Below are 24,457 nucleotides of genomic sequence, written 5' to 3'. Positions count from 1 at the left end.
TCATGGAAGCATCTGTTGTTATCACGTATTGTGGCACTGGGTCTTGGAAAGGCCGCCCTTTGTTTAAATTTGTACTGTTCCACCATAGAAGCGAGATATATGTTTGGCGGTCTATCAACACCAGATCTAGAAGTTGACCCTGTGCGTGTGACCATTGTGATGCTAGGCACTGTTGTAAAGGCCTCATGTGCAATCTTGCGTTTGGGACAATGGCTATGCATGAGGACATCATGCCTAGGAGTTTTAATACCATCTTTGCATGTACTTTTTGTGTTGGATACATAGCTTGTATCACCTTGTGAAAATTGTGAACCCTTTGTGGACTTGGAGTGGCTATCCCCTTTGTTGTGTTGATTGTCGCTCCTAAGTATTGCTGTGTTTGACACGGCAGAATGTGTGACTTTGCATAGTTGATGGAGAAACCCAGTTTGCAAAGGGTTTGTATAACATAATCTGTGTGTTGTGAACACTTTGTTAGCGAGTTGGTTTTTATTAACCAATCGTCTAGGCACGGGAACACGTGTATTTGCTGCCTTCTGATATGTGCAGCTACTACTGCTAGACATTTCGTAAAGACTCTTGGCACGGTTGTTATTCCGAATGGCAACACTTTGAATTGGTAGTGTATTCCTTTGAATACGAACCGTAGGTATTTCCTGTGCGAGGGATGTATCGGTATATGGAAATACGCGTCTTTTAGATCTAAGGTTGTCATGTAGTCCTGCTGTTTCAGTAGTGGTATTACGTCTTGTAACGTGACCATGTGAAAGTGTTCTGATTTGATGAGGGTGTTTAATGTTCTGAGATCTAATATCGGACTCAGAGTTTTGTCCTTTTTTGGTATTAGAAAGTACAGTGAGTAAACTCCTGTGTTCTTTTGTGGACCTGGTACTAATTCTATTGCGTCTTTTTGCAGTAATGCTTGAACTTCTAGTTGTAGAAGGTCTAAATGCTGTTTTGACATATTTTGTGTTTTCGGTGGGACGTTTGGAGGGAGTTGGAGAAATTCTATGCAATAACCATGTTGGATAATTGCTAAGACCCAAGTGTCTGTTGTTATCTCCTCCCAAGATTTGTAGAACTGGCTTAGTCTTCCCCCCACTGGTGTTGTGTGAAGGGGTTGAGTGACTTGTGAGTCACTGCTTGTTTTGAGGGGTTTTGGGCCCTTGAAATTTTCCCCGGTTTCTTGGGAATTGGCCCCCTCTGTATTGGCCCCGAAAGCTTCCCCTTTGATACTGTCCCTGGTAGGTGTTGTTTGTGAGGTGCTGGCTTGTGTGGCTTGACCTCGAAACCCTCCTCTGAAAGTAGTTTTGCGAAATGTGCCAAATGTGCCTCTGCCCTGCGGGGAATAGAGTGCGCCCATGGCTTTAGCTGTGTCAGTGTCTTTCTTTAATTTTTCAATTGCAGTGTCCACTTCTGGTCCAAACAATTGTTGTTCATTGAACGGCATATTGAGCACTGCCTGTTGTATCTCAGGTTTGAAGCCGGATGTGCGCAGCCATGCGTGCCTCCTTATCGTTACAGCAGTATTTATAGTTCTTGCAGCTGTATCTGCTGCATCCATAGAAGAACGGATTTGGTTGTTGGATATGTTTTGTCCCTCTTCAACCACTTGTTTTGCCCGTTTTTGGAATTGTTTGGGGAGGTGCTCGATGAGATGCTGCATCTCGTCCCAATGGGCTCTGTCATATCGCGCTAGGAGTGCCTGCGAGTTGGCGATGCGCCACTGATTTGCAGCTTGTACTGCAACCCTTTTCCCGGCTGCATCAAACTTTCGGCTCTCCTTGTCTGGAGGTGGTGCGTCGCCTGATGTGTGCGAGTTGGCTCTTTTACGAGCTGCTCCTACGACAACTGAATCTGGTGTCAGTTGTGATGTAATAAAAGCAGGGTCTGTGGGTGGTGCCTTGTATTTCTTCTCCACCCTTGGGGTTATTGCTCTGCTTTTAACTGGCTCCTTAAAGATTTGTTTAGCGTGCCTTAGCATTCCCGGGAGCATAGGAAGGCTTTGATAATTGCTATGGGTGGAGGACAGGGTGTTAAAAAGGAAGTCATCCTCGATAAGCTCTGAATGTAGCGATACGTTATGAAACTCTGCTGCCCTAGCTACCACCTGAGCATACGCTGTACTGTCCTCAGGTGGTGAGGGCTTAGTGGGGTACGACTCAGGCCTATTGTCCGATACTGGGGCGTCATAGAGATCCCATGAGTCCTGGTCATCTTGGCTCATGGTGGTATGAGCTGGTGATTGTGCCGGAGTCTGTGCCGGTGATATATGAGTTGCCGGTGGTGGAGTGGGTGGTGGAGTTACCTTCTTTACCACTTTTGCTTGTGGTGTTTTTTCTTGTTGTTGGAAATCTAGTTTCCTTTTTCTTCTGATTGGGGGAAGGGTGGTTTGTACCACTCTGTATAAAGATCCGCTTTTGCGTGTGATCTACAGCTGTTGTTTGTAATTCCTCCTCAAATCTGTGTTTTTGAAGTTGGGAGGACAGTGATTGTTCCTCTGAGTAGGAACTGGCTTTCGGTTCGGTTGCTGGGCGTTTTGGCACCGAAACCGTGTCTTTTGTTGTTTTCGGCTCCGAAGAGATTTTCCTCTTTTTCGGTGTCGTACCTTCTTGGCGTCGACCATCTTCGGTGCCGCTATCTCTGTGCCGAGCAGCTTCGGTGCCGCTGTCTCGGTGTCGACCCTTTTCTGCGGCAGTTTCTCGGTCCCGAGATTGCTGCGTGCCTGTGTCTCGACCTGAGTCGGACGATCTCGGCACCAGCTCGCCCTTTTTCGGTGCCGATGGACGGTCACCTACTTTATGGGTTGAGCCATGGCCTGTCGGCAGTGGCGTCCCCTGGGCTTTGTCTCTTTTTCTGTGTGATGCTTGTTTCTACGTCTTACTCACGGTTTCTTCGTCGTCGAATTCTTCGGAATCCGATTCGTGGATGGAGAATGTTTCTTCTTCTCCCTCTTCCTCGAACCGTTGTTGTCCTGTCGGCGTGGACGCCATCTGCAACCTTCTGGCTCTTCGGTCTCGGAGCGTTTTTCTCGACCGAAACGCTCGACAGGCCTCACACGTTTCTTCTTTGTGCTCGGGTGACAGGCACAAGTTACAGACCAAATGTTGGTCTGTATAGGGATATTTACTGTGGCATTTAGGACAGAATCGGAACGGGGTCCGTTCCATCAGTCTCGATGTTGCACGCGGTCGGGCCGACCAGGCCCCGACGGGGGATCGAAATTACCCCGAAGGGCTACCGGAGCTCTTCAAGATTCGGTGTCGATTCTAATCTAACCCGATACCGAACTAAACAATACCGCCGAATTTTCCGTTGATTCTGACTAACTTTCCGACCCGAAACACGGAGCGAAAAGGAACACGTCCGAACCCGATGGCGGAAAAAAAACAATCTAACATGGAGTCGACGCCCATGCGCAATGGAACCAAAGTAGGAGGAGTCCATCGGTCTCGTGACTCGAAAAGACTTCTTCGAAGAAAAACAACTTGTAACACTCCGACCCAACACCAGACGGCGGACTGTGCACAGCATGTGTATCTGCAGCTACACATGCCACCGAACATACGATTACAATACAATAGGTCACTACCTATGTATAGCGTCACAATGGTAACTCCGAACATGGCCATGAAACACGTCTAAGATCATGGAATTGTCACCCCAATACCATTCTGGTATTGGGGAGACAATTCCATGATCCCCGGCTCTCTAGCACAAAACCCGGGTAATGCCAAACTGCCTTTCCGGGGTTTCCACTGCAGCTGCTGCCAACCCCCCAGACAGGATTCTGCCCCCCTGGGGTCTGGGCAGCCCCGGCCCAGGAAGGCAGAACAAAGGATTTCCTCTGAGAGAGGATGTTACACCCTCTCCCTTCGGAAATAGGTGTGAAGGGCTGGGGAGGAGTAGCCTCCCCCAGCCTCTGGAAATGCTTTGATTGGCACAGTTGGTGCCCATCTCTGCATAAGCCAGTCTACACCGGTTCAGGGATCCCCCAGCCCAGCACTGGCGCAAAACTGGACAAAGGAAAGGGGAGTGACCACTCCCCTGACTAGTACCTCCCAGGGGAGGTGCCCAGAGCTCCTCCAGTGTGTCCCAGACCTCTGCCATCTTGGAAACAGAGGTGTTGGGGGCACACTGGACTGCTCTGATTGGCCAGTGCCAGCAGGTGGCGTCAGAGACCCCCTCTGATAGGCTCTTACCTTTCTTGGTAGCCAAATCTTTTTTTCTGGCTATTTAGGGTCTCTCCTCTGGGGTATTTGTCAGATAACGAATGCAAGAGCTCACCAGAGTTCCTCTGCACTTCCCTCTTCGACTTCTGCCAAGGATCGACCGCTGACTGCTCCAGGACACCTGCAAAACCGCAACAAAGTAGCAAGACGACTACCAGCAACATTGTAGCGCCTCATCCTGCCGGCTTTCTCGACTGTCTCCTGGTGGTGCATGCTCTGGGGGCTGTCTGCCTTCACCCTGCACTGGAAGCCAAGAAGAAATCTCCTGTGGGTTGACGGAATCTTCCCCTTGCTAATGTAGGCACCAAAAGACTGCATCACAGATCCTCTGGGTCCCCTCTCATCCTGACGAGCGTGGTCTCTGGAACACAGGAACTCTATCCAAGTGACTCCCACAGTCCAGTGATCCTTCAGTCCAAGTTTGGTGGAGGTAAGTCCTTGCCTCCCCACGCTAGACTGCAAACCTGTGTACTGCGTGATTTGCAGCTGCTCCGGCTTCTGTGCACTTCTCCAAGGATTCCTTTCTGCACAGCCTAGCCTGGGTCCCCAGCACTCCGTCCTGCATTGCTCAACTCTCTGAGTTGGACTCAGACTTCGTGGGAACTTCCTTTGTGACTCTGAGCCAGCTCCGGTTCACAAATCTTCTAAGTGCCTGCTCCGGTACTTCTGCGGGTGCTGCCTGCTTCTGTGGGGGCTCTCTGCGTTGCTGAGCGCCCACGCTATCTCCTCCCTCAAGGGGCGACATCCTGGTCCTTCCTGGTCCCCCAGCAGCACCCAAAAACCTCTACCGCGACCCTTGCAGCTAGCAAGGCTTGTTTGTGGTATTTCTGCGTGGAAACACCTCTGAAACATTCCAGCACGCCATGGGACATCTTCCATCCAAAGGAGAAGTTCCTAGCTCTCTTTGTTGTTGCAGAATCCTAGGCTTCTTCCATCCGGAGGCAGCCTTTTTGCACCTTCATCCGGGGTTTCCTGGGCTCCTGCCCCCCGGACATTATCGCGACTCTTGGACTTGGTCCCCTTGCCTTGCAGGTTCTCAGGTCAAGGAATCCGTCTTCAGTGCTTTGCTGGTGTTTGTGGTTCTTGCAGAATCCCCCCATCACGACTATTGTGTCCTATTGGAGTTGTAGGGGTACTTTACTCCTACTTTTCAGGGTCTTGGGGTGGGGTATCTTGGACACCCTGACTGTTTCCTTACAGTCCCAGCAACCCTCTACAAGCTCCCATAGGATCTGGGGTCCATTCGTGATTCGCATTCCACTTTTGGAGTATATGGTTTGTGTTGCCCCTAGACCTATGTTCACCTATTACAACCTATTGTAATTCTACACTGTTTGCTTTACTTTTCTTACTATTACTTACCTGTTTTGGTTTGTGTACATATGACTTGTGTATATTACTTACCTTCTAACTGAGGGTACTCACTGAGATACTTTTGGCATAGCGACATAAAAATAAAGTACCTTTATTTTTAGTAACTCCGAGTATTGTGTTTTCTTATGATTTTGTGCTATATGATATAAGTGGTATAGTAGGAGCTTTGCATGTCTCCTAGTTCAGCCTAAGCTTTGCCATAGCTACCTTCTATCTACCTATGCTGCTAGAAACACCTCTATTCTACTAATAAGGGATAACTGGACCTGGCACAGGGTGTAAGTACCACTAGGTACCCACTATAAGCCAGACCAGCCTCCTACACCAACCCCCTTTTAGAGCTAAATAAGGGCTACCTCGCGGGTCGGTTCTCAGATTCTTCAAGCAAGACTCTTCAAGGAACTCTCTGCAAGACATCTTGTGCTCCTGGCCTCTAGAAACCGCTGCTGGTCTTCGTTGGAACCAAACAAGTCTGCTTCTGGTAGGAAGGTTTGCATTGCAACATGGTTTCTCCGGATCCTGCAAGAATTCTGAAACTTTCAAGGCTGTGCATCCTCTGGAGTCAGAAGGGCTCCGTTTGCATCAGGGAGCATGAATGAATCTCTTTTGGAGTGAAGGGGTCACTCCCCTGCAATTGTGGGCACCTCAAGACAACGTCGACCAGTTGGTGGGGTCTGCTGTTCCTAAACATCTGAAGATCCTGCTTCACAAGTGATGAGTCTGTGGCCTCCTCTAGGTCCTGCTTGTCTTCTATCCAACTTGGGAGACTGTGGTCCTTGCTCCTGCCACTGGACTGCCACCCATGTGCATCGCAACTGTTGCACTTGCCAAGGCTTGCTGACTCTTCCTCCCAGAGATCTTAAAACACAGTGTAACCCCGGCTTCCAGCACTCTGCAATCCAAAGATCAGTCCCTGTCCTGCAGCTCTTGTGACAAGAGACCTCTGTTTTGTCATGCTTATCAGGCCCCCTTTGTGACTACCTGTGTCTGTCACCTGTGGGTCACTTGTGAGGGCTCCATTGACTTCTGGTGGCCTTCCTTTGTGGTGAAGGCCAGCCTGACTCCCCCTTCTTCTGCTCCTGTTTACTTTTGCCAGTGCTTGTTGGTGACCTGGCTGGTCACTAACCCTCCTGCAATTTGGCGACCGTCGAGGGACAGCTCATAGGCGACCCTGGGACCTCCTGCAGCTGGTCTTCTTCCAACAACTTGCAGAAACTTCATCTTCATGAGGGTCGGCAATGCCACTTGCACCACCTGGACACCTCCCAGGGTGCTGGACTCTGTCCCCTTCCTTTGCATGTCCTTCACGTCCAAAATCCGTCCCTGTGGTCTACCGGCCTGTTCCACGGTTCGTGACAGCAGCTGGACAATCTGAGGCATCCACAGTTTTCAAAGAGTCCCTTCTCCCCTCTGCATCCAGGTCCCTGGTGTAGGTACTCCTGTCTTCTGAGTGTCCTGGGGTAGGGACAATCTCCATCGATCCTCTTGTCTGCTGGTTTCCTCAGGGTCCACTGGGAAGGGTCCTGAATTCCAAAAACTTTAACCACTACTCTCTGTGTTAGTCTTTGGGACAGCTGGGTGGGTAACTGACTTTCTCCTGGTTGCTGGGGTCACTTACTGTACTCACCTCTGGTGTTCCTACCTGCCCCCAGCCCCTAGCTGACCACAACACTTAGCTTGTCTGGGGTCACTCTTTCCACTTTTTTAGTATATGGTTTGTACCACCCCTAGGGCCCTGTATAGTTCTATGCTATTTCTGATTGTTATTTAATGTTTATAGTGTATTTACTATCTACAAAGGGAGATATACCAATGTCGATATAGTAGTATTGCTGTAATAAAGTATCCTTTATTTTTGCAACACTTCTGTGATTTTTTCTTGTGACTAAGTTATTGTCTGACTACTGTGGTATTGCAAGTGCTTTACATTCCTTCAGGACAAGCTTTAGCTGCTCGCCCGAGCTACCCCAGAGAGCTTCTGCTTTCTGGTCACCTATTCCCTATCACTAAGGGTTGCTTGGACTCAGTATAGTGTGCCATACCTTAGGTGTACACCATGAACTGAGACAGCCTCCTACGCATTGTCATCTGGAATTAGCAGTGGAGGCCCCTATTGCGTGAGAACCCGGGTCATGAGGCCATCTTGATTCCAGGCAGGTCACACCTCATCTGTTACAAACTGAATGTTAACGAAGCAGTTTGCCACAAGCTGATGGAGAAATACTACTTTTTGAGAACAAAGAAAATTACATGTTTCTTTTCCATACTTTAGAAAAGTGCAAGCGAAAACACTTAAATAGAAAGAAGCATTCTTGTAGAACCCACCAGAGAGGAGTGGCACTCAAAAAATCCTCATCTATGAAAAATAAGCCATTACTCCACAGAGCTTTACCCATAATTACTAGTAGTTTTAAGGTGGATCCAGTAATTGACCCACAGTCGACGGACTATTTATATATTTTTTTGAGGATTCCTAAAATAATTAGAACATGATCTCTCAAATATGTGCTTGCTGGGAAACTGTAAAGCATATTCTGAGATGCTTAAAGAGTTATTCCAGGCGACAACATGGAAAAGTAGTGAAAACTCTCAAAGCAAAACACAAATGGAGTCAGAAACAGCAAGTCCAAGTTAACTAGATCATTTTCCAAAAGTATGTTCTTAACTACGCACATTTATGTTAAGACTTACCGCTCCAGGTTGTAGTACTCCAACCACATGTTAGCATATTTTGCATTTCCTTTAGTCATGATACTATCCCAGAGCTCCCTGGCCTTCTGAATGTTCTTGCAATGACGAGCCTATTAAACATTAATGAGGTTACAATCCCATTTAAGGAAACTAAGATTTTTTTTATCATGAAAAAAAAAATATATATATATACACACACACACACACACACACACACACACACACACACACACACACATGGAAAATGTCAGTTACCCAGTGTACATCTGTTCGTGGCATGAGACGCTGCAGATTCACATGCTGTGCATATCCCGCCATCTAGTGTTGGGCTCGGAGTGTTACAAGTTGTTTTTCTTCGAAGAAGTCTTTTCGAGTCACGAGATCGAGGGACTCCTCCCATTTCGGCTCCATTGCGCATGGGAGTCGACTCCATCTTAGATTGTTTTCCCCGCAGAGGGTGAGGTAGGAGTTGTGTAATAGTAATAGTGCCCATGCTATGGAGTAAGTATATATGTACATAGTGTGATTAAAAAATGATATATTTACTAATTTATAAATGTACAAGTTTATTTTTATCAACTTATAACGGCTACAGGCTCCCGGGGAGGTGGGAGGGCGCATGTGAATCTGCAGCGTCTCATGCCATGAACAGATGTACACTGGGTAAGTGACATTTTCCATTCGGTGGCATGTGTAGCTGCAGATACACATGCTGTGCATAGACTAGTAAGCAGTTATCTCCCCAAACGCGGTGGTTTAGCCTGTAGGAGTTGAATTTGTTTGAAATAATGTTCGTAGTACTGCCTGTCCTACTGTGGCTTGTTGTGTTGTTAGCACATCCACACAGTAATGTTCAGTGAATGTATGAGGCGTAGACCATGTGGCTGCCTTACAGATTTCGGTCATTGGTATATTTCCTAGAAAGGCCATTGTAGCGCCTTTCTTTCTAGTGGAGTGTGCCTTTTCGTGTAATAGGCAGTTCTCTTTTTGCTTTAACATAACAGGTTTGAATACATTTAACTATCCATCTAGCAATGACTTGTTTGGATATTGGGTTTCCTGCATGAGGTTTTTGGAAAGCTACAAACAATTGTTTTGTGAAATTGTTTGGTTCTATCAATGTAATACATTAGTGCTCTTTTTATGTCTAATGTATGTAATGCTCTTTCAGCTACAGATTCTGGTTCTGGAAAAAACACTGGGAGTTCCACTGTTTGATTTAAGTGGAACGGTGATATAACTTTTGGCAAAAATTTTGGATTTGTGAGTAAAACCACTTTATGCCTGTGTATTTGTATAAAGGGTTCCTGTATGGTAAAAGCTTGTATTTCACTTACTCTTCTGAGAGATGTGATAGCTATTAGGAAGGCTAATTTCCAGGTTAAGTATTGCATTTCACACGAGTGCATGGGTTTGAAAGGCAGACCCATGAGTCGTGTTAATACAATATTGAGGTTCCACGAAGGAACTGGCGGTGTTCTTGGTGGAATGATCCTTTTTAGCCCCTCCATAAATGCTTTTATGACTGGGATTCTAAATAGTGAAGTTGAATGTGTAATTTGCAGATAGGCTGAAATTGCTGTGAGATGTATTTTAATGGATGAAAAAGCTAACTTAGACTTTTGTAAGTGCAGTAAGTAGCTTACAATGTTTTTGGCGTACGCGTGTAATGGTTGAATTTGATTATTATGACAGTAATAAACAAATCGTTTCCATTTATTTGCGTAGCAATGTCTTGTAGTAGGTTTTCTAGCCTGTTTGATGACCTTCATACATTCTTGTTTAAGGTCTAGATGTCCGAATTCTAAGACTTCAGGAGCCAGGTTGCTAGACTGAGCGATGCTGGATTCGGGTGTCTGATCTGTTGTTTGTTTTGAATTAACAGATCTGGTTTGTTTGGTAGTTTGATATGAGGCACTACTTACAGGTCTAGTAGTGTTGTGTACCAAAGTTGTCGTGCCCAAGTTGGTGCTATTAGTATTAGTTTGAGTTTGTTTTGACTCAATTTGTTTACTAGATACGGAAGGAGTGGGAGAGGGGGAAAAGCGTAAGCAAATATCCCTGACCAACTCATCCATAACGCATTGCCCTTGGAGTGAGGCTGTGGGTACCTGGATGCGAAGTTTTGGCATTTTGCGTTTTCTTTTGTTGCGAATAGGTCTATTTGCGGTGTTCCCCATTTTTGGAAGTAGGTCTGTAGTATCTGAGGATGAATTTCCCTTTTGTGGGTTTGTTGGTGATCTCGACTGAGATTGTCTGCCAACTGGTTTTGAATTCCTGGGATGTATTGCGCTATTAGGCGAATGTGATTGTGAATCGCCCAATGCCAAATCTTCTGTGCTAAGAGACACAGTTGTGATGAGTGTATCCCTCTCTGTTTCTTTAAGTAATACATTGTTGTCATGTTGTCTGTTTTGACAAGAATGGGTTTGTGAGCTATTAGTGGTTGAAATGCTTTCAATGCTAGAAACACTGCTAGTAATTCTAGCTGATTTATATGAAGTTGTTTTTGCTGAGTGTCCCATTGTCCCTGGATGCTGTGTTGGTTGAGGTGTGCTCCCCACCCTACCATGGAAGCATATTTTGTGATTACGTATTGAGGCACTGGGTCTTGGAGAGGCCGCCCTTGGTTTAAATTTACAGGTTTCCACCATTGAAGCAAAGTGTGTGTTTGGCGGTCTATCAACACTAGATCTTGAAGTTGACCCTGTGCTTGTGTCCATTGTGTTGCTAGGCACTTTTGTAAGGGCCGCATGTGTAATCTTGCGTTTGGGACAATGGCTATGCATGAGGACATCATGCCTAGTAGTCTCATCACTAATTTTACCTGATACTTTTGGTTTGGGTGCATGCTTTGTATTACGTTTTGGAATGTTTGTACCCTTTGTGGACTTGGAGTGGCAATCCCTTTTTTTGTGTTGATTTTTGCTCCTAAGTATTGTTGTATTTGACACGACTAAGTGTGATTTTTGGTAGTTTAGTGAGAACCCTAGTTTGTGAAGGGTTTCTATGACGTATTTTGTGTGCTGAAGACACTGTTTCTGAGTGCTGGTTTTGATTAACCAATCGTCTAGATACGGGAATACGTGTATGTGCTGCCTTCTGATATGTGCAGCTACTACTGCAAGGCATTTTGTAAATACCCTTGGTGCTGTTGTTATCCCGAATGGTAACACTTTGAATTGGTAATGTACCCCTTGGATTACAAACCTTAAGTATTTCCTGTGGGAAGGATGTATAGGTATATGGAAGTAAGCATCCTTGAGGTCTAATTTTGACTTGTAGTCTTGTTGTTTGAGCAATGGGATTACGTCTTGAAGTGTTACCATAAGAAAGTGATCTGATTTGATGTAAAGATTTAGTGTTCTCAGATCTAAGATGGGTCTCTGAGTTTTGTCCTTTTTGGCTATTAGAAAATACAGGGAATAAACACCTGTTCCTTTCTGATGGTTGGGTACCAGTTCTATTGCGTCTTTTTGTAACAACGATTGGACTTCTAGTTGTACTGTTTGGACATGTTGTGTGTTCTTGGAGGCACATTTGGTGGTAATTGTAGGAATTCTATGCAATAACCATGTTGGATAAGGGCTAGTACCCAGGAGTCTGTTGTTATTTCCTCCCAGTTTTGGTAAAAATCTGAGAGTCTTCCCCCCACTGGTGTTATGTGTTGGGGATTTGTGACACTGAAGTCACTGTTTAGTTTGGGGAGTCTTTGGGCTTTGGAACTTTCCTCTAGTTTTAGGGAACTGTCCACCTCTGTAGTGTCCCCGAAAGCCTCCTCTTTGATACTGGCCCTGGTATGTGGGTCTGGTTTGTGAGGTTGAGGGTTCTGTGGGCCCGAAACCCACCTCTAAATTGTGTGTTCCTAAATGTGCCTCTGCTCTGTGGGGAGTAGAGAGCGCCCATGGCCTTATCAGTGTCCTTCTTCAGCTTCTCTATAGCGGTGTCCACCTCCGGTCCAAACAACTGCTGTCCATTAAAAGGCATATTAAGCACAGCCTGTTGGATCTCTGGCTTTAGCCCGGAGGTGCGTAGCCATGCGTGTCTCCGAATAGTGACCGCTGTATTCACAGTTCTTGCAGCTGTGTCCGCTGCATCCATTGCCGATCGTATCTGGTTGTTCAAGATACTTTGGCCCTCTTCCACCACTTGTGCACGCTTTTGGAACTCCTTGGGCAGATGTTCTATAAAGTGCTGCATTTCATCCCAATGAGCTCTGTCATATCTTGACAATAAAGCTTGGGAATTGGCAATGCGCCATTGATTGGCTGCTTGTGCTGCAACTCTTTTTCCCGCTGCATCAAACTTTCGACTTTCCTTGTCGGGTGGTGGTGCATCCCCAGAGGTGTGTGAATTAGCCCTTTTACGTGCTGCGCCCATTACTACTGAGTCAAGTGTCAGTTGTTGTGTGATGTACACGGGGTATGTAGGGGGAGGCTTGTATTTTTTCTCCACCCTGGGTGTGATGGCTCTGCCTTTGACGGGTTCTTGAAATACTTGTTTCGCGTGTTTCAACATCCCTGGTAACATTGGGAGACTTTGGTACTGACTGTGTGTAGACGACAAAGTATTAAATAAAAAGTCATCCTCAATGGGTTCAGCAAGCAGTGCCACATTGTGAAAAGCCGCCGCTGTGGACACCACCTGCGTGTAGGCAGTACTGTCTTCAGGTGGTGATGGTCTTGCTGGGTAGCAGTCTGGACTATTGTCTGATACAGGCGCATCATAGAGATCCCATGCATCTGGGTCATCTTGGCTCATCCCTGTGTGCGTTGGAGATTGCATCATAGGGGGTGTTGCAATTGGTGACAGTTTCGGTGAGTGGTGTGGTGACGGTTGTGGCGAAGAGTGAGGTGGAGTAACTGCTTTTGCCACTTTTGCTTGTGGTTGTTTTTCTTTGTCTTGGAAAGCAAGTTTTCTTTTCATCCTTATAGGAGGGAGAGTTCTTATTTTCCCTGTATCCTTTTGAATATGGAGCCTTCGTTGTGTATAATCTGGCTCCCCTGCTTCTAACTCTTGTCCAAATTTATGGCCTTGTAGTTGTGCTGAAAGGCCTTGTTCTTCGGAGTAGGAGCTTGTTTTCGGCTTCGAAGCTGGATGTTTCGGTACCGAAACTTTTTCCAGTCTTTTTCGGCTCCGAAGCCACTTTTTTCAGTTTCGGTGTGCTGATTTCTCGGTGCCGACTTTTCTCGGTGCCTGTATCTCGATGTCGAGTTTGGTCGGAACCAGGGTCTCGGTGTCGAGTATGTTCTGTGCCGGGATCTCGACCGGAGTCGGATGACTTCGACACGTGTGTGCCCTTTTTCGGTGCCGATGGACGGTCACCGATTTGACGGGTTAAGCCATGGCCTGCCGGAGGTGGCGTCCCCTGGGCCTTCATGATTTTGGCGTGAGTTTTGGCCGGGGCTGTTTTACTCACTGTTTTCGGTGTCTGCTCTGTTTCGGGCTCGTCCGAGTCAGCAATGGAGAAAGTCTCTTCTTCCTTTAAGCCGTGGTGTCCTGACGGCGCGGACGCCATTTGAAGCCTTCCTGCTCTCCGGTCCCGTAGCGTTTTCTTCAACTGAAATGCCCGACAGGCCTCGCAAGTATCCTCTTTGTGTTCGGGGGACAAACACAAATTACAGACCAGATGTTGATCTGTGTATGGATACTTGTTATGGCATTTGGGGCAGAAGCGGAATGGGGTCCGTTCCATGAGCCTTGAAGACGCACGCGGTCGGGCCGACCAGGCCCCGCCGGGGGATAGAAGCCCCGAAGGGCTACTGGAGCTCTTCTTTAAATCGGTGTCAATATGCGTTAACTAACCCGATACCGAACGCAAACAATACCGTCAAATTTTCCGAGATTTAACTAACTTTCCGAACCGAAACACGGAGCAAAGAGAAACACATCCGAACCCGATGGCGGAAAGAAAACAATCTAAGATGGAGTCGACGCCCATGCGCAATGGAACCGAAATGGGAGGAGTCCCTCGATCTCGTGACTTGAAAAAACTTCTTCGAAGAAAAACAACTTGTAACACTCCGAGCCCAACACTAGATGGCGGGATATGCACAGCATGTGTATCTGCAGCTACACATGCCACCGAACATATACATATATACACACATATGTATATATGTGTGCATTTATTAAGTAATGGCTACACAAAGACACTACCGCCAAATAAAATAATTAATACAAATACTCCTTAGAAGTGCAAAAATACAGTAAACATAAGTAGACATTCATTAAAACTATGACAAATAAAAGGAAACTTCAAACCTATATTGCATATTTAACAAAAATGTACATTTGAATCGGTATCCATGTAAAAACACACATTATCAATTTACAAACACTGAACACAGTTAAAACACTTAACGGTATTGAATCATGAAAGCCTCGTGACTCCACTCTAGACAACCTGACAATAGAATTAGCATCAAAGACTCACCTTGATATGCCATGAGCCGTTCACAGACAGAGGACCTGTAGTGTATCTATCAGCTTTGTTAAAACCCTTCATAGATTAAAAAGTGTCACTGTACAGAAATAAAAAGTGACTGTGCATTTAAATGCTAAATCACTTATAAGGTACGGATGGAAAGACCCAATACTATCATCAAAATGAACTCCCAATTAGTAAAAAAAAATTAACAAAAAATGAAAGAAAAAAACTCTTTAACCTGTAACAAACATTAACTGATGGTGGATTAATCATCAGAAATCGAGCCTCCTCATAGACTGCACACGCATGACTTATCCATAAAGGGGCAATATATTTGCTATTAGCGGACACTAGTCCAGGGAAAAAAATACAGGACATGAACTAACTCCTGCATCAAGGTGCTAAAAAAGTGACAACCTCTTCTGCCCAGCAATTTTTTTTATATACTTTATGCATAATTATACTGAACATGAACTAGCTCTCAAAGGGCATCAGAGCATGTACAGTATTTAAAGTTTAAAAAAAAAAAAAAAAAACTTTTTTAGTTTCAACTTTTTTACAGACAGTCCAGGTCTACACGTGACAACCAGCAACATTTAAACATATAAATTAAGGTCAACATCATGTGTTGCCGATTTCAGCACAACCTGGAAAAAAAAAAAGACAACAGCATCTCTATCACCAATGGATTTCTTACAGAAAACAGAACTATTGTGCTGCATTGAGTGTTATGCTGAGAGAAAAGTGAGGTATACCTCAAATTTTGACCGACGAGATGAATGGCTGTGTAAATAAATAGGGCTCAAGGAGAGCAAGAGACCAGGTAGAATGAAAGGATGTGTTTTTATTATCAAAACCACAAATAGATTTGTCGACTATGAAAAAAAGGACACCAAATTAAGTGAATACATGCTCTTGAATACCAAATGGTGCTGTGTGGAAATGCATTCATGAGGAAACATTTCAATAGCACACATCTTGAAAAAAGCTGCCATGGAAGGTAAAACAGAGAGCAAGGTAAAATAGAACAGAATTCGCATTTGAAACCATAAAATCCGCTGAGGGTCTGCAGGAAAATCTCTTCAGTTAAGTTTGCCTTCTGGCACCATTACCTCAATCCATGCCCAGTTCTGCATTATGGTACAAGATGGATCGCCACTTTCACTGAAACCTAACAAAAACATAAAATATTAAAAAGTTGAAACCAAAAACGGTTCAGCAAAGAAGGTATATCACAGACTATTAATCGATTTCTTGTGTTACAGCTGTTGTCTCTGGAACTAGCCCCAAGTTTATTCTCTATAATGTGTGCTCAACCACAAATGTAAGGACTTCTAAATAGTCAATAAAAAGATGAAGTCGACTGACTTTGTTCAAATGAAAAGCGCAGTCTGGATTGTTGTGTACATGAACTTAGAAGTCCAGTGTACCATCTCTGACTAGCTCTCAAGACATTGTTTTGAACGTGATATTTTTCTGAATTCATACTTAAAGGAAAGCCGCTAGGATGTGGGGTTGGAGGAAAATACCACAAAGTCAGAACTGTTAGCTGAAAAAAAATCACCCTTGCTGATTATGTGAACCATGTCAGGTTGCTCATTTTGTCCTTCCTGGGTGCAGATATTTAAGGCATTATCAATGTGCAGTTTCGATGTTATACGTATGTTATGAATTCTTATGAACATTTATTTGAAAATAAAAGCCTATTACATTTTATGAACTTACGCTCTTCCACTTCTTGTTTCAGATACTCCAAAGCGCGAGTGTATGCAGACCTCAGTTCTTCAAGTTCTTTACTGGAGTCTTCAAAAGAAAAATATATTACTCTGTAAATACTATGCCACGTTCGAATACTGAGAGATCTATAATGGAGCAGCAGAGGGCCTTACCTACTGGAACAGGCCCAAGGCCATCAAATTTCAATTTCAAAAATAAGAGACATAGGCTGTGGGAGAGCAAAAACAAGTGAGGCATCTTTCCTCATGGGGTATGCAGATAACAGCTACAGCTGCAGAAGAAATCGTCTGTAACCTCTCTCTCTCTCTCTCTCCCTCTGTCTTGTCAAACAAAGAAAAGCAATGTGGCAGAGACATGAAAGAAACCGGGTCTTCGAATGTTTGTCCCTCCTTTTGCAGCTTCTGCTGTCCATGGTTGTCGTTACTGCTGTTGCCCTCCATGTGATAGTGACAGCCAAACATGGGCAGCGGGAGATGTAAAAGGAGAAAAAAGTTAACAGTGTTGCAAAGATGTTCTTTTTTAATGATGATATTCTGTTCTCAATAGGGTGAACATTCAATAGCCTTATATCCTGATGCAGTGGGCTATTCTGTCACCTCAGTCCCAATACCTTATTATTTGCCCTCACTATCGACTAAGGCCAAGACTCCTGAAACAGGCTTTAATGGCCAAAATATCCAGCTGCGAAAAAATACAAGGCTACAATTTTCACAGAGTCAAAGGACAAATTACTTCATAATTTTGTCAGTAAAGATTCCTATTTCAGATAAGGAAGTTAGAGACTCAAATGTCAGAAGGCCTCAGATTTGACTTAAAAAAATATTAATGTTCCATACTCGTAGCTACTTAAGGAACAAATGATGCTATATGGAAATTCTACAAGGTTCAAAACGACTGCCAGTGCTGCAATGGTTTTGTTAAGTTAGCCAAGACCTAAACAGTGGAACAGTACATGTTTCATCACAACAGAAATTCCTGCACATGCAACTACAAGTTCCAAACAAAATGTGTTTTTGTGACAGACTCAATATTTAATAGTAATTTGTTTTCAACAACAGAAATGTGGCACACTAAATTTCTGGCATGGATTTACCTTGTGAGAAGTCAACTCTTCTTCTTAGGTAGTCCAGGTAGGCTTGCCAAATTTCAACATAATCAGTTGCCTGGATGAACCCAGCATTTAAAGCTTTTTCAAAGTTATCTAGAAAAATAAAATCCGAAGAATATCGTTTTGTGTTCAGTAAAAACAGAAATCGACTATTCACAAAATGATTCCAGAATATTCTACCACAGCACATATACCAACGCACACTAAACATGGGGGTTTGTCCCACAGTGATATCTCTGTTAAACTTCTTATTTCTGTCCCCATGGACAAAAACTTCACATAACCCTTCGTTTTTTTCTCGGGTTGCTTGCCTGTGTTTTGGAAGAGCAGCTACATTTTGAGGATTGCAACCTCGACGTGATACTTCCATGGGCCCCCTCTTTATTTATTTTATTTTTATTTATTTTTTGTATGAGGGGATAGGCAAATACCTCATTTTTTAGGGCCGACCCTGAATAGCATGCACTAGCGCATGCGTAACACTAGTGAGATGCTGTTGTAGTTAGAAAAGGGAATTAGAGCCCACCTTTGGCTTACCATTTGTTGGCTGCACAGTCTGTCTTCTCTGCAGCCTTCTTAATTGGCCAGCATTGGCGAACATGAGAGCTCTGCTCCAACCCGACAAACATCCTGTAAGATCTACTGTAAGGCGTTGCTTGGGAAGCAACCTGTGCAATATTAAATGTAAAGGATCCTCCCCGGAGAACCCAAACTGTATTCCCTAAACCAGTGGTCCCCAACCTTTTGACTTCTGTGGACCCCCACTTTATCATTAATTGAACCCAGTGACCCCCACTGAATCATCATTGGAATCCGGGGACCCCCCCCCACTGAGTCATTACTGGATGTTTGGGGACCTAATTTGTCAATATTTATTAATATTCTTTAATTTTCTAAGTAGTCGCGGACCCCCTGAGAAGGCTTCGCGGACCCCCTGAGAAGGCTTCGCGGACCCCCGGGGTCCCTGGACCACAGGTTGGGAACCACTGCCCTAGCCTGCTGGCAGAGAGGCGCGCAATAGTGAAACCGGGCGGCGGTACCCAGGAAACAAAGCGGTAGAGGCAGCCTGAAGTGGCTGAACCCACAGTAGGAGAATCGCTAGCTCCAGACCTCCGAAGGGGGGAATTTTGGGTGGGTGGGGGGGAATCGAGAAAACGTATGGGAGTTATTACGGTGGCCACTCAGGGGTGTGGAATTTATTAAAATATCTACTTGCCCAGGGGACAGGTTGCTTCTCAAATCTACTTGTCCTGTAAAAAGATCTACTTGTCCCTTTGGTGCCATGTAGTGTGGCGACAAATTATGGCAGCAATCTCATTATGTAAGAGCTCTGATAATAGCCTCTCTGATTATGCCAGGGCTACTACCATAGTAGGGCTTGAATACTTGCAGTTTCAATCCCTACTGTAGCAATTTCCTAATTTTGCCACCTTTCTGCAGATCTGTATACTGGGGCTGGAGGAAGCAGTAAGCAATAGTTCCAGGGCTGGAATGCCTTTGAGTCTGCAAACCTGCTAACCTGCATGTTTTAAAGATTTTCACCAGCTTCTCTCAAATATTTTCCCACAATAAGAAAGGTTGGACATTTACTCCTGACAATGGCAGAATTAGAACTTCTTCCAGGGTTGGGAAGAAAGTGGCTGGTGGTAAAAATCAACTTGCAAATGCTCAATAGATTTTCACATGAGCAAATCTACACATCGTATTTACCCATGCTAAATTACAGTTCACAAATATTTTATAGGGGTACGACATATACCATAGGTGCACTTTTGTGGCTTTCTTTAAGAATTTGAGGCCACATGTAGGTAGGTTCAGATTTGCGACCCGCAAATTGCGAGTCAGAGCGACTTGCAATTTGCGAGTCGCAAATCCGAATGTAGGATGGTGTCCCTGACACCATCTGTGATTCGCAAGGGCTTCGCAAATGCCCACCTCATGAATAATCATGAAGTGGGTCGCAATTTGCGACCCCCTTGCGAATGGCGGCACTCACAGGGATTGTGGCCTGCTGGAGACAGCAGACCACCATGTCTGTGACTGCTTTTCAATAAAGCATTTTTTTATTTTTGTTTGTAATGCAGCCTGTTTTCCTTAAAGGAAAATGAGACACATTACAAAAACGAAAAATGAAACGTTTTGGTCAGCTCTGAAAAAATGTTTATAGTGACATTCACAAAGGGGAAGGGGTTCCATGGGGACCCCTTCCCTTTTGCGAAAGTGTTAGCACCCATTTGAAATGGGTGCAAACTGCGACTGGTTTGCGCCCGCGTTCGTGGTCACAAAACAATCCTACATTGCACTGCGAGTCGCAATTAGGAAGGAAACACCCCTTCCTAATTGCGAGTCGCAAACCCGTTTTGCGATTCGATAACCAGGTTACTGAATCGCAAAACTGGGTTTATGCATCGCAAAACTGGGTTTATGCATCGCAATGTGCTTTTTGCACATCGCAAACAGCGAAAGTCGCTGTTTGCGACATGCAAAAAGCTACCTACATGTGGGTCTTGGTCCCTAATTAGGTCTGGTGTTAACAAAGACATTTTGATTTTTATTAAACTTCTATTTCTCTCTCTTTCGGCTGGCTTTACTGTGAGTGATTGCATTCTGCTCTTCCACAAGGAGCATATTGGCACACAAAGTAGTTTTGTTCAGTGTCAGGAACTACAGTGGCAATCAGTGACGTAACGAATCTGGAGGGTGCCCCTTTGCAAAGAACATGGTGGAGCCCCCTCTCTAGACTCACTCAGGGCAGGTGCTGTGCTGAAGGGGCCCCCTGGAGGGCGGCTGCGGGGCCTTTGTTATGCCACTGGTGGCAACGTGTGCTTTTAGAGTTCAAAAACTTTTGGTTTTTTTTTTGCCAGTGTTTGTTACAATGTTGAAGGCCTGGTAGCTCCCACAACAATAAAGTGTTACAAAAGCCATGTCAAAACAAGACACGCATTGATGAAACTAAAAGACTTATCAAAATATGTCAGATCAGTTGGCTTTGTCAGTGTTTGTTTATTTTCATGCTTCCCATAATCGTGTTGAAAATGGTTACACTGATTTTCCATTAGAAATATTTTTGGGAAATACTAGCATGCATCAACACATTTTACTAAATGACACTTCATTTGCATCTAATCAGAGAGCATTCTGGGAGCATTATACTTAGCCTCATAGCCTAAACTTTTCAAACATGTGTATACACGTTGTTTTTTTTTTTTGTACTGGAACCAACGTCAGTAGTGAAGTGTGACCTTAAAACATTTATTTACAGCACTCACCCTAATATTGAAGACTTTCAAATAATGAACCATAAATACAAGTTCAAACAGCATTATCTTTTGGAAACACATTACCTCAACTTCAGAGAGTTCCACTCTCTGTAAACAGGCAGCCAAAGGGTTTGTGCTGCAGAGGGTTGGGCCAACTTGTCCCAAGGACAAAGTAAACATAAAAACTTGTTGCCCTTGACCCCAAACAAGATGTCCCATGCCCATAGGAATTCCACATCCCTGCCACTTGTTCATGACCACTAGCTGAACAGCGACCTGAGGAGGAAGAATGTGACACCTCTTTCTAGGTGATTCCTACGTCTGCGTGCATCTGCACAACACCTCGGTCAGAGGAAACGGACTGCGCCGCCTGGCTTGCTTGTGGTGTCGGACCGGTCGACTGCTCGCTGCCTGCTTCAGTCGCGTGGAGCCTTTGATGGGGGAGGTGGGAAGGGCCCTGACCGCCAAGAAGGCTAGGGCAATGAACAGAAACTAGACCAGAACTGATTTTGCAACTCAAAGGGGAACGCACTGTTGAGAGCAGCTCAGGGGGGTAATAAAGGCTCACACATTACAACATCTCTACTGAATTTCCATCACTGCGGAACTTTCCAGTTGATTAGTTGTTTGGGGACTGAGCCAATCGACAGCGGGCTACCTACTGTTGCGGCTTATCATTTTCTTGGTGCACTCCGAGAAGCATTTGCGTCCTGAGACAGGTTGTTGATTGGAGCCCCCATCCCCTGGATCCCTGGCAATCCCGCAAGATGCCACCCCTGGGATCAGACTCAGCATACATATAGTTTGGGAGGCTGCCCAACACACTAGGGGAGTGCAACATGGGCAAAGCCAAAGTGAAATGATCACAACCACACATGACTCAAAAGAGACAGTCCATTCACACCTGGATAAAGTGTTTGCCACCACAGCAGACACCAAACAAACGGTGGACATCGGTGCAGTCTCAGTGGGCTTAGGCCTTTTATGAGCGAAACATCATAAGCTGGCTGAGAGGGTAAAGGCTGCAAAAACCACAGTGGAAGAGATAAAACCTGAACGGGCTACTTTCTCTCACAACCTATTCGATCGTGAAGAGAGAGTGAAAGTGATAGAACGAAGGGCGGAAGGCTGTAAGCACCGCAACAATATACAAGTGGTGGGGCTCATGGAAGGCACAGAAATGGTGGTGTTCCTAGAAAACTGTCTTCAAACGGAGGTAGCCCCCGATTGCCTTACTCCCCTTCTTCGCACCAGAAAGAGCTCACAGAGTACTGTCACGGCTATTGGCCCCAGGCCATCCCCATCCCCCAGTGGTGGCACAACTTCTGCACTTCAAAGACAGGGATGTTATATTTTGCAAGGCACGTGACAATGACCCCTATGAGCTTGGAAACAGAAAAGTATTGGTGTTCCCAGAATTCACTGCAAAACTACAAGCCGAGAGAGCATCCTACCAAACCGTAAAGAAAGCCCACCACGACGGAATAGAATATTCATTAATGTTTCCATTGAAACTGTGGATTATCCAGGACATAACTACACATTTCTGCAACACACCGATGAAGCTTGGACTTTGCCCGAAACGTACAGAACAGGAACATCACGCCCCAAAACCAAACCCAGGCGAAGAACTAGGGGAAGACCAAGGGGCAGGCCTAAGAGAGCCTCCCTGAAAAAAATCCTTCAAGACTGAACAGAAAAGGGCAGCAGCGCTATCCGCTTTGGCGGAAATAGCACTAACCCAAACGACAGAGGAAGGGACTGACAACATATCAGAACACGGCTCGAATGCAGGAATGGCTCCTCTACTAAGGCGGAGGAGCGTCGCCTCCCGCCAGCAGCAGCCGCTGCCAAGCTTTTACAATAAAATTATAATATACTACACTTATTATTGTTTGTAAAAGGGGCGGGCCACGGGCTGTTACGAGCATTGAGGGGACCTGCACAGCACTCCCCCCTCAGTGCGCATGTATGTCTGGCCAGACATCTCAGGCCAGCCAAACATACATGCGCACTAAGCTCTCTCCAACCCGGCACTGCATTGCCGGGTTGGAGAGAGCAGGCAGACGCTCCCAGTCTGCCTTGGAGCGACCTGGCTGGGCTCTCCGATCAATCCCAACACTACTGTCAGTGTTCCGATTGGCTGCAGAGCGGGCTGGAAGCCTGTGCCTGCAGCGAAGGCAAGAGGAGCAGCAAGGTGGTGGAGGCGGCTGTGGTGATACAGGTCATTTTTTAAAAGTTATTTTTAAATCTGCTTATTGGCAGACAATGAGGGGGATGGGATAGGGGGGCGGACGATACATGCCTAACCCACATATGAATACCACCCAAACAGTTGAACCAAGAACCGCAATGTAATTTTAACCTGGAATACTAGAGGGATGGGGTCTTCTGCCAAGAGGCATAAAATCCACAGATATCTGAGAAGATGAGGTGCACAATTAGTCATGTTGTAAGAAACACATTTAACTCACGAAGAAATAGAACAGCTTCAACGTAGATGGTGAGGCCACATTTATGCAACCTCTTACTCGGCTTACTTCTGCGGGATACTAATTTAGGTAAGGGACTGGCACTCCCTTTGAGCACATGCATACGCAAACCAAGACCATGTGACATTTGTTCAGGAGAAGTCCAGCCCGCTGGCTACTATGGGGGCAAGAAATTTGCTCCTAGGAGGTAACTTCAACTGTGTAGTGAATGTAGACCTAGATAGACCTACCCCTTCATTATTGGGAGCCCTGGCTCATAAGTTGTCAAAGGAATTGACGCAATGGCTAAGCCACTGGGTTTTATAAGAGATTTGAAGGGTACAGCATAATCAGGTGCATAAATACTCCTATTGTTCACCAGCCTATACATTACACACCAGATTACACATGTTTACGTGCTAATACACACAGGAACACTCTGCACTATATACGGAATAACTAGGACGCACATTGTCAGACTACAGCCCTCTGTAATTGAAATTCTGGCCCAAACCAGAGCGACCAGTGATACCCCTGTGGTGCCTCAACCCCCCCTCCCCTGGCACTTGATGACACATCCTTTAGGGAGTCTCCACAGACGACCATCTCGGATTACTCTGAGGACAATCAGGGATCGGCTTCTAGCACGTTAATTGAATGGGGTGCACTAATGATCATAGAAAAGACAAGCATTGGCAAGAATTAGTGAAAATAGTGAGGGCCTTATGGAGCGCAAGGGTACTGCTCTAAGAAAAATCTCCAGATCCAGTCTGACACCTGGGGGAAATTCTAAGGTAAGGAATCTGCAACTAGAAGTCGCTATCAGATAATGATTTTTGTCATGTTGCACAACAGCATGGCTGAAAGCAAAACAAAAAAAAAGTGCTATGACACACCCAGTTCTGGCTGCGCCTTTTCACTTTTCTGTTTGTTGTGTGGTGGAAGGCAACAGGAGGGTATAAGGCAACACTGAGCCGGGGCAACACAGGTAACAGAGGGTAGGAGAGGTGGTGGGGCAAGCAACAACAGATAAGAAGCATTGGCAAAGCCACTAGGTTTTGCCTAAGCAAGAGCTACTTGCTTTGTCATGGTCTTTTAGACAAACTGTACTGCAGCTTCGACTGGAATAGAGTAGATTGTCATGGAGTAGAGTG

General features: G+C 45.3%; 1 protein-coding gene across 2 annotated transcripts in view; it reads right to left on the bottom strand.

Annotated features, from left to right (window-relative positions):
* SART3 (spliceosome associated factor 3, U4/U6 recycling protein) overlaps nucleotides 1–24,457 on the bottom strand; it is a 485,355-nt gene that overhangs the window by 305,042 nt on the left and 155,856 nt on the right. For both annotated transcript variants that reach the window (XM_069214788.1, XM_069214787.1), the window contains exons 9-12: nucleotides 17,558–17,665; nucleotides 16,453–16,530; nucleotides 15,840–15,898; nucleotides 8,298–8,407 (exon numbers count right to left, since the gene is read on the bottom strand). In XM_069214788.1, the coding sequence (XP_069070889.1) occupies nucleotides 8,298–8,407; nucleotides 15,840–15,898; nucleotides 16,453–16,530; nucleotides 17,558–17,665 (355 nt within the window). The remainder of the gene's footprint in view (nucleotides 1–8,297; nucleotides 8,408–15,839; nucleotides 15,899–16,452; nucleotides 16,531–17,557; nucleotides 17,666–24,457) is intronic.

Source organism: Pleurodeles waltl, chromosome 11 (assembly GCF_031143425.1).
Source record: "Pleurodeles waltl isolate 20211129_DDA chromosome 11, aPleWal1.hap1.20221129, whole genome shotgun sequence".
NCBI classification, from domain to species: Eukaryota; Metazoa; Chordata; class Amphibia; order Caudata; family Salamandridae; genus Pleurodeles; species Pleurodeles waltl.
This window is presented reverse-complemented; position numbering and strand designations above follow the sequence as displayed.